The following is a 10592-nucleotide window of genomic DNA, read 5'->3' as shown; positions in this document are numbered from 1 at the left end:
GTCTCTTCCAACCTCGTTGATTCTGTGATCTCAGCTCCTGAAGTCCTGGTCCAGGGAAAGTAAATGCTGGGTAGACTTGGAGAGTTGGGTCAAGCATTGACTCACTTGCCTCTTATTCCTGATCAGCTTCTCTATATGGTTGTTTTTTTCTTCTTTGAAGAAGTCAGGGGATTGCCAAGCAGTCTGTCTCCTGCTGTGCTTGAATCTTAAGCAAACAGCTGACATTTGAAGGAAGACTGTTGAAAGAGACACATATGTTGCCAGGCAGAGCTGACATAATCCCTTTCAGCAGTTCAGTGATAATCCCTTGAAAACTAATAGATGGTCCATTCCAGCTTGATTATTCCAAGATTGATGCTTGTGTGATTAGCCTTAGGTTTTATCATGCTCCATGCAATGGAAGGAGCTGGGAATGAGGGTGATTCCTCTAATTTCAGGCTCTCCCTGGGCCCTTTGTGATCCCCCCATTAAGCCCTGCAGTACGGATCAGACAGGGTGAGCAGTGCATGTAGCACTGAAGTAGAGTTATATTGCTAATTCGATGAAAAGACTGTTCTGCTGACCTTATTCAATATCGCATCCAACAGAACTCTTGCCTACAGTAGGTCTGTTTCATTAACAGATTAAATCCTTGAATAGTGTTTAATAACATGTTGAGCTTCAGGTAGTGATTTCCATCACCAGTTCATATTTTAAACAGTCAGATGCAGTTGCAGATAATTGTGAATTAGTTGCCATCTATAACGAGACTCCAGGTGCTGACTCACGTTGCGTGTTGGTAGCTGACTAGTAGTGCCTTCCTTCCGAGGTGGCTCCAGGCTTCCTGTCACGGCCTGCCCTAATATATTTAGAGCTGGCTAATTGCTCATATTCGTGACTACCTGGTGCTTGAGAAACATCACACTCTCACAGTGAATAGGAAGCATCTTCAGGGAATGCTGTGATTTAAAGATAAAAACTGAGCCTTGCTTCATCTGTTAGAATATTTTATTTATTTATTTTTTTACCGATTACTGCAGGATGAAGCCCATAAGGCAGTTCCGTTCCTGATGTGGCTAGCTGGTGGGAAAAGAGAGAAGGCTGTAATCTGGTCAGTTCAGATAATAATTCGGCTCTCGGTTGTGTTCAGGTGCAACTTTGGAAAGGTTTTAACAGTGGCAGAGAGTTGCTGCAGCCAGGAAGGGCTGCACGCTACCTTATTGCAGCAGTTGGGAGGTTAGGAGATCTGAAAATACTAGAAACTTCATAGTAGATAGAGAATTAATTCCGCTTTACTCATTCAGCTGCTGGAGAGACTGGGAGGATTTCCTACTCCAACCTACTGTTTGGAGGCTAGCGTGAAAGGTGGAAACCTAGTGCCCAGTGTGGCTGAGAAGAGACAGATACTGCCTTAAAGTCTGTCTACTTCTTAATCTACAAGTTCCATTTCCTGGCACTGAAATCAATTAAAATTTGCAAGTCTTGTGTTTGCGTGCTTGAAGAAGGGGCTAAGTTGAAACATGTCACTCCTGAATGGAGGACAGAAAATACAGGGTAGGGAAGTGGTGAGACATGTGCCAAGATATGTAGGTGAAGGTGTGAAGGATAAGGGAGTTAAAAAAGTGAACAGAAGACTCTGCTGAGCAATTACGAGCTGTTTTAAGGAATTGAAATGAAAAGCTTCAGCAGAACCAGAAGCGATAAGAAAGCTACAAAAGCTGCAGAGACATAGTAAGCCTTGCTTCAGCAGTGTCTGTTCTATTTAGCAGTAACAACTTGTGTTTGACTGCATCATTACACTTAGCAAACCTAACAATGAATGAAGACTGGGGAAATTTAGCAGGTACTTAAAACTGAATATTTTTTGCTTCTGTTTCAACATTCTTCTTTTTAATAAAGAAAGCCCCTTGGCTTTCCACTGTGAAGCGCCGTCAGTTATGAAATGTGATTTTAATCCAGGAAGAGGAAATCCTAATTTAAGCATTTGATAGGCTGTAATTAAACCTGGAATGGATTTTGTTCACCAAAAGTGTGCTCTGTTTTTCTCATGTACCTGTCACACTCCGTATTTAATAATGGCAAATTGCATATTTCTTTCTGAACCTATATTTATTACATTTTTTTTGACTTGTGTTTTGTACATCTTAATACTAATAACAAGAAATCCATAGCAGCAGTATTTTAGAATGCCATTAGTTATGTAGAACTAACTTTAAGAACGCACATTCATGTTTGAAACTAATTGAATGGTTTAAGAGTGATTATTGTAGCTAGAGACTGTAATGCCAGTGGTACAGTATGGCTGGGAGTTCTGACCTTGACAGAAAGAAGCCTATGGTATGGATGTAGCATATGGTAAGTCATTCTCGGTTAAGGTGTACTTAATGAAGTTGGCCTATTGTAAGCAAAGACTGAAACTTCTTTTGAATTGATCAGAATAATGCTGCACAGCAAAGGAGGGTGTGAATTTCTGAAGTAGGGGAAAACTTCCAATAAAACAGTATAGGCAAATGTTGGCTGCAATTCTTTGGAAATGCTGCTATACTGAGCTACCTAACAGTAGTGGGACTCAGGGTCATGTCTTGTGGGCGACTATGAAGACTGTTCTAGCTTAAACTGGAAAGCTATTTTTACTTCATTTGCCAGGGATTTTGTTTGCTCTGAGGTGTGGGGGTGGCGGTAAAGGAGATGGTATCACTGCAAACCTTTTCATTAGGTTTCACTACAGGCAGGAGAGAAGGGACACTGCCAGGTGTCATGGTGCGGTGTGTCAAGCAAACTTGATGCAGTTGCTGCAAAGAATGTCAAAGAGAGCGTGCATTGCAAACTTCGTAGCTGGTTTCTGCTCAACAAAATGTTTCCCAGACATCTGGCTAGCAAATGCTGTATTTCTTGGGATACAGCCCTAGTTGTTAATCTTGCGTGCTTTAAAATGAGTTCTTGCCTTTGTGTCCAAAATTAGGATTGTGTTCCACCTGAGCTGAAGTGTTAGAAGGCAGTTCTCTTTTAATTGAGTTGTTCTGTTCAAGTGCAGTCCAAGACCTAATGTGAAAAGCAGCCACCTCTTTCCTTCTTGCTTTGTTACTTTTCACGCACCACAATGTCGTAATGCTGGCTTAGTGTCCTTTCTGAAATAACTCTTGCAGATGGAACTCTTCTAATTATATTTTTTTTTATTTGAGAAAGTAAATGCTACAAACGATCCAATAATTTCATTCTTTTAAGCTGTTGTGTAATATATTGAGGCTGCAGATTTAATATATTTAAATAAAAAAGCTAGCCAACCTGGAAGGTTGGCACAAAATGGGAATTATTCTTCCTCTGAGAATGATTATAAGTGTCCCCAACCCTTACTTTTTCCTTTACAAGGGGAAGTCCAGATAGGATACGATTTTTTAAAAAAAAAAAAAAAAAGTTTGTAATCTCTGGTGACTAAACTTGCCCGGGCTTCTTTTCCACGCCTCTTCCACTCATTTGACATCATACTATTTTTGTCCCTTTTTAGCTCATTGACACAATTGCCTCAGAAATCGGAGAATTGAAACAGGAGATGGTACAGACAGATCTCACGGTGGAAGATGAATCTACTGATATGCGAAGGTGATTAAAATATTTATTTTCATAGTTTTTGGAGATGTACCATGACAGGAATGTTTTCATTGTGCTCTCTTCTTGGGTGGCTTGTGTCCTAGCACTTTTCAACCTAGCAACACTGGGGAGGGGGTAGATAATCTTGCTCTTGATTCAAGGAATTTGCCTTTGTGCAGGAGGAGTGCTCAGAGATTCAGTTGTTCTGTGTGTTTGCCTTAATAATCTCCTAAAGGCAACTGAACTTCACTTCTACTTCCTTGTTGCAAACCTTGAATACTCATGAGTGCCTAAAGCAGGAAACTACTAATGTTATTCCCATTGTCTATGGCAATGAGTTTTGCTTTCACACTATAAAGACTAAAAATGTCCATTGCTTCAAGTGGCTCTGTGAAAATTCAACATACAATAATATGATTTGTTTATGTTCTCAGGTTAGGAAATAAAGTATTGACTGTTAGGAGCTAATGCTGATGTGGGTTATGTGTTTAAAGTTCATTTATATGTAAGTATCTTACATATAAAAAAATGTAGTACATGGGAGTATTTCCTTAATCTTAAAATGATTTGAGATGCATATTACAGTGCAGATAGAAGTTCTGGCTTTTTAAAATAGAACGTGGCACATGGATGTGGGCTGTGGAAATTTGTAATGTTAAACTTTGTACCTTTAAGTGGGCATAGTGGGACCCCAGCATTTTAGCTTTGCTGTGGCTGTTGTGCTTGATTGGTAATGTCTGTTAAATTGACATCTGCAGGATATTCAATATTTTAATCATTGTATTAACAAGAGAACACATTTTAGTACTTACTATTGAAATATTTGTTGCAAGAGGAAAGCAACCAATGCAGGCATTCTGTTTTATCTGACTGCATGATCTGGGCCAGCTCTGGAGCTGATAGGCTTTGTTCTTCAAGGCAGTGAGTTAATGAGGTGGATAATAGTTTGTTATTTAGAATTACATCTATGTTTTTTAGCTTTTTTCTTTTCTGTAAATGCTTTTGAAATGTGCTAAAACTTACTACAGTCTGTATTTAAATTATTTAAATAAAACATTGAGCAGCACCGTTGTTGCCCAAGTGGTAAAGAGCATAAGACAGCTGAACTAATTCAATTCCTTGGCTATGCCCCTGGTTGCACATTATTCAAGTTTTAAAGCTTTTGAAAGCACAGTTCTTTTACAGGGGCAGAAAGGATACTTTCTCCGTTTTGGTGGATTCAGCTAATTAATATCAATGATCATTAGCTAATTTTCAGTTAAGAAAAGGCTTCTTGTATCTTTGAATACACCACGTGCATGAAAGATTAAGATCTACTGGTTCTAAAATCTTGGTGGAAACACTTAGCTGGAAATAGTCAAGTAAATTTCCCCATTTTACACAACCAGGGGATTTTTTTACTAATTTTTCTTTTTTAAAGGATTTTTTAACTGAATTTGTTAATTTTGAGTGCAAAATATATTTTGATTACAGTATGTAAGTAAAGCTAACATAGTGAATAATGCAATTTCCATGACTACTTAACTGAATTCAATTTCATAGTGAAATAATAACCATCCAATAAAAAAAGAAATTAATTCTTTTCTATCACTTTTAAGATGAGAACTGTAAAATATGAAATCTGAATAAATGAGTTAAGGTCAATTTTTGTATGACTACATAATTCTGAACTGTATGCTCTATGTAAGGAAGGAATTGTATCAAAGTTGGTAAAATTATATAATTAGTTGTGCCCTGTTATCTTTTGTTTATATAGAACTACAGAGCAAGATTACAGTAATTTCAACTAAGGTTTTCCAGAGTTCTGATTTAAACTAGACTCCCCACAAGGATGTGTTTACTATCATAACTTTATTTGTAGTTAATTTTAAACTTTGTAATTAACGTAGGTTGCTTTTATTATTGTGTATTCTGCTGTTCAGAAGTTGGTAACTTGATGTGGCAATTGGATTTGCATCTAGAGAAATTTGAGCTAAAAGGAATGTCTATTTTCCTTGCTCGTTTTTCGCCTTAGGATATATCCCCATGTACCCAGAACAATTTTAGGAAGGCAGTGGTTGCAAGAGCTCTCAACTGTATTCAGAAAAATAAGTCCATGAAGTTGTGTCTGCAACTTCAGTGTTGTGGTGTGTGGGTTTTGTTAATTTGTTTTTGTCATTTTGAGGATTTTTATTGTTTGTTTTTGTTTTGTTTTGGTTTTTTTTTTTTTGTGATTGTGTAGTGACTTTCAGATTTATACTTCTCCCCCCAGTTATATTTTGGACTTGTCTCCCCTTTTTTTTTACATCTATGGCCCAAGTACTATTGAGAATGATTCAAGTAACTGGACCTACAACTTTGGCTTGTAAGCATGTAAAAGCCAGACAAAAAAGAGGCTTGTAAAAATGTGTTTTAAGTGGGACACTCACTTCATCTGTTTTAATATTCCACAGTATTTGATGCTTGGACTTTTTCCCAGCGCAGGCACATATCTCAGTAATGCAAATGAGTGGAGTTGTCAGTAAAGGGCATAAATGGGATAGATTTCTGACCTGGCACCGTACTGGTGACCTTTGAAAGGGTAACTAGAGAGCTTCTGCATGCAATGGCAGCCCAGGTCCATGTAGGATGGAGGAGCACTCGTGACGTGGCTGGTGGCATCCAGATGGTCTTTTAGGGAGGCCCTCTGTCTCCCTTGAGGGCCCTAGGACCCCTGTGCGTCTGTTGTCTTTGTGAGTGATGGTGAGGGGAAAAAGCTTGCTACTGCCCCTCTGTAGGGAAGGCTGTAAAGCCCCAGGTCTTCCTGGAGCATTTGGTGCCTGGGAAATGATTCAGGGATGTTTTGCTGGTCGTGGCAGCTGCTGCAGTTTCTTCCCTTCCTGCCCTGTAACTATGACAGAAACAAGGGCAGAACTTTGCTGCCTCCATGTTTTGCACTGGACAGCCCTCGCGCCTTGTGTCTTCTACATTTCTCCACAGCAGTTACTAACTTAAGTAGAGTTGTCTTCCGTGTCTTGCACAGTGAATTCCATCTGTTATCGTTGACATCTATCCAACAACCTTTTCCACAGCAGCTTTGTCCTGTCCCTTCATCTGTAATGGGATAGAGAAGAAAGTGACAGTCCAGCCACTGAGAAGTGGAGGTAATGCTCAGCAGAGGCTTTATGCCCTCTCCCAGCTGATGCTCAGTATGAGTGTGTAGGCTAGGCTGGTGCAATTAAGGCCTGCTAGATTGCAGGATTTACAGAAATCCAGGCACTTGGGCAGTGGGGAGTCAAACTGGGTTAACTGTGGGAAGCTTTTCATGGGACTGGAGCAAGGTTCACACTCATCTGCAGTTTTAGAAAGATTCACTTTACCTGCCTGTTGCTGTTCTCTTTGCCCTTGTGACTGGGAAGGAAAGAAGAGGAATATTCCTCACTGCTGAGTAACAGTGGAGTGGAAGAACAATGAATCTGGACACAGAACTGTGTTTTGCAAACCTTTGCATTGTGACAAAGAGTTGGCAGCAAGGGTTGTGAAGTTGCATCGCTGGGGAGGTGCTGAGCGTGCTGCCATGGGGAGATACTGCGATGGGCAAAGAGCACCTCTTCTCTCTCTCTCTCCCTCCCCCTGGGCAACATGATCCTGATGTGCAAGTACACTAAAACCAGAGGCCAATCCAGGCAAAAAATGGAATGGAGTGAGGAAATGTGGGCACATTCAAGTGCTAGTTAGAGTCCTTGTTTTCATTATAGTATCAAACATGGTCTCTCACTAATGACCTTCTTCCTGGCTAGTGACTGCATCTAGGATGACAGGCTAAATCTAGGGTTGGTCTTTCATTTGGGCTGACAACCAGCCTTCTCCATAGTGTGGGAGCAGACTGGATCCCTCAAGTGATGATGGTCATCTAGGTCCTTCCTGCAACTCTTCTCATGCCCTCAGAAGGGTGGATAGATTCTTCCACAGAGGGAGGGGTGGTGTGTATAAATCCTACAGCAGCTGGCTTAGTTTAATTCAACACAGCAAACTCTTGGAGCAGCATTGGTTGTCCTGATGGGGTGTGCATGCAAGTTGGATGCACCTTCACTGTGTCCATAATCCCAAAGAGAGAAAAATCCATTCCTCAGGCCAGTGTTTGTCAGTGCAGGAGGCTGGGAAGGTTGGTAGTAGTTTCAGAGAGCAGATTGGCTCACCGTCCCAAGTCCCACAGAAAAATGGGAGAAATGCTAGAAGTTTTGGTTTTACAAGGTTAGAGCAAGAGGTGTAGGTGGCATTTGAGAGACCAAAAGAAAATGGCTGTAGCGAGTGGGAGGGCGGGAGCATTTGCTTTGTAGATATGTCATTGAAGTGCATGTTTGTAGCCCTGTGGGTATGAGGGAGAGGATCATCCTGGTTACAGGCTTCAACCTGTTCCTTGTCCTTTTTACTGTGAGCTAAATCTAATCAGGATGCAGCACTGCATTTTTTATCTTGGCAGTTAATCTCTGTTTACTCCTCACATGCTTATGGGTTTTTTCAAACCTAAGGAAATTTGCATGAATCATGTATTTTCTTTAACTCATTGTGGGTTGTGTTGAAACCCCTCTCCCACTGGAGAGGAAACCGGTGTAGTACCCCTGCATTAAAGCAGACCATCCATGGAGGTTGATTTCTGTTTCAATTTTGAGTTTAAGGTGACCTAGTCAGATTGTCTTTAATTGGGAGTTGCTGTTAAAAAAAACCAAAACAAACAAACAAAAAAAAATCCCAAAACCTAAACAAGAAAACCCGAAAGTCAAACCAGGAGAGAAATTTAATTGTTTCGTAATCAACAGCGTATTTTGCTAGCATTTAGGTTACAGCAACTTCTTCTTCTGTACAGCTGAATTAATCAGGTGATTGTGAGGAATTCAAATGGTTCTTCTTTTCCTGCTGTTGTTTCCAAAGAAGTTACTCAGTCATCCCAGTCCCAAATAATTTTACAGTCCAGGACATGACAAATTTCAAGAACTCCCATGTGTCAGGGTTTGACTCTTATGTTTAGTGCCCAGATCATTAATTAAAATAATTTTAAGAATAAAACCCAAACTCAGACTACAATGCTCAGTAGTGCTAGACCATTGCAAATAGATTGTCAAAACAGATCACGGGACTTTTGACTGCGTTTACCTCCTGGACTTTGGGAAGTGGCTTCTCCTAGGTTGTATATGGTTTGCCAGATGTGGTTTTTTCCAAGCTATGCTCTTGCCAGAGTTCACCAGGTCTGATCTTTCTGCCTCTTTATTATTTGGCTAGGAAATAATTTTTTTTTAAGTGTTGCTTGTTCCTAGTTTACCTTCCTGTGGATTGCAATAACATACTAGTACTGATCTAGCCGAGGTGCATTGGGATCAGTTGAACTGGTCGTGTTTAGGAGTGGCAGAAAGTCTCATCATGATCAGATACTCATAATCTTTGGTTTATTTCTTGAGAAGGCAGAAGCAGCTGCAACAAGGAGGTGCATGTGTATCTAGGTCAGTAAGGTGTGGGCTCACACGTTGCATTCCTCCTTGGATCTCAGCATGTGGGAGGGATTGTGCATATAAGTACCTGGAGGTTCCAAAAGTTCAACAACTCCTTATTCAAATTAATCTTCCAATTTATAACAGTTTGGGTGTGTCTGACAACATTAAGCCAGCCATACCGAAGAGGAACACCATGACCCTACGTACGTGTGCAAACTTTTACTAGCTTTGAGTTGTTCTGTGGTAGCAAGCAGTGCCAGGCCTTACAGCTGATACCAGTCACGCACCCTCTCTTGCATGTGGTGTAACTTTCTTTTGTAGGCAAAAAATTTTCCTTCTCAGGCATGTTCCCTCTGCAACATGTTTAGTTTCCACCTCTCGACCAAGGAATGGAAATAAGTTATATCTAGTTAAGCCCACAGCCAGTGTTGGTGTATAGCTTGCACTTGGCTACAGCTGTCTTTGGTTTGTAATGTTGCTAACTGGCTCTGAAAATGTGTGGAAAATTTCTGAGCAATATTTACCGGAGATACAGCTCATGAAAACACTTTAGTGATTCATGAATTTACTTTTGTTGAGGTTCATACATTACAACACTAGGTTCTGCTGGCACTGTGGTTGAAAGGGGAACCCAGGATTCCTACCATAGCAGTTTCAGAGCCCTGTCATAACTGATGCAAACACTACTTCCCTTCTGTACACAACGTGCTGCTGTGTATTTTGTGCCCCTTGACGGCATATTGGCAATTAACTAACAGCGTTTGACACTCAGGGAGGGAAGATCATCTGTATTTTAGATGCCTTGCAAATCTAAAAGGCATCACATCATAAATAATCAAACAGAGAAAGAGGGCAAAAAGGGAGAGGCACACAGGTGATCTGGTAGTGATAATTGATCCAGGTAATGAAAAGTTTGAATGATTGTGCCTGTTCTTATCTGATCATAGAATCATTATGGTTGGAAGAGACCTCAAAGATCATCAAGTCCAACTGTATACCCGATGCCACCATGCCCGTTAAATCCACTAAACCATGTCTTGAAGCGTCACATCTAAACATTTTTTTGAACACCTTCAGGGATGGTGAGTCCACCACCTCCCTGGGGAGCCCATTCCAATGCTTAACGACTCTTACAGTGGAGAAGTTCTTCCTAATATCCGACCTGAACCTCCCCTGGCGCAACCTGAGACCATTTCCTCTTGTCCTATCCCTAGTCACCGGGGGTGGGGGAAGAGACCAACCCCCACCTCACTACCCCCTCCTTTCAGGCAGTTGTAGAGGGCGATAAGGTCTCCCCTCAGCCTCCTCTTCTCCAGACTAAACAACCCCAGCCCCCTCAGCCGCTCCTCGTTAAGACTTTTTCTCCAGGCCCTTCACCAGCTTTGTTGCTCTTTGTTGGACACCCTTCAGCAGCTCAAGGTCCTTCTTGTAGTGAGGGGCCTAAAACTGAACACAGCACTCAAGGTGCGGCCTCACCAGCGCAGAGTACAAAGGGACGATCACTGCCCTGGTCCACAGCAGGCCACGCTGTTTCTGATACAGGCCAGGATGCTGTTGGCCTTCTTGGCCACCTGGGAC

General features: G+C 41.2%; 1 protein-coding gene across 1 annotated transcript in view; it reads left to right on the top strand.

Annotated features, from left to right (window-relative positions):
- Window positions 1-3484: 3484 nt before the first annotated feature.
- LOC104159677 (ras and Rab interactor 2-like) overlaps window positions 3485-10592 on the top strand; it is a gene marked incomplete at both ends in the record, with an annotated part of 10338 nt that continues 3230 nt past the window's right edge. Inside the window, one exon of the mRNA XM_009697655.1 lies at window positions 3485-3579. Within this exon, the coding sequence (XP_009695957.1) occupies window positions 3485-3579 (95 nt within the window). The remainder of the gene's footprint in view (window positions 3580-10592) is intronic.

The sequence above is a fragment of the Cariama cristata genome, unplaced genomic scaffold, assembly GCF_000690535.1.
Source record: "Cariama cristata isolate BGI_N322 unplaced genomic scaffold, ASM69053v1 scaffold45733, whole genome shotgun sequence".
NCBI classification, from domain to species: Eukaryota; Metazoa; Chordata; class Aves; order Cariamiformes; family Cariamidae; genus Cariama; species Cariama cristata.
This window is presented reverse-complemented; position numbering and strand designations above follow the sequence as displayed.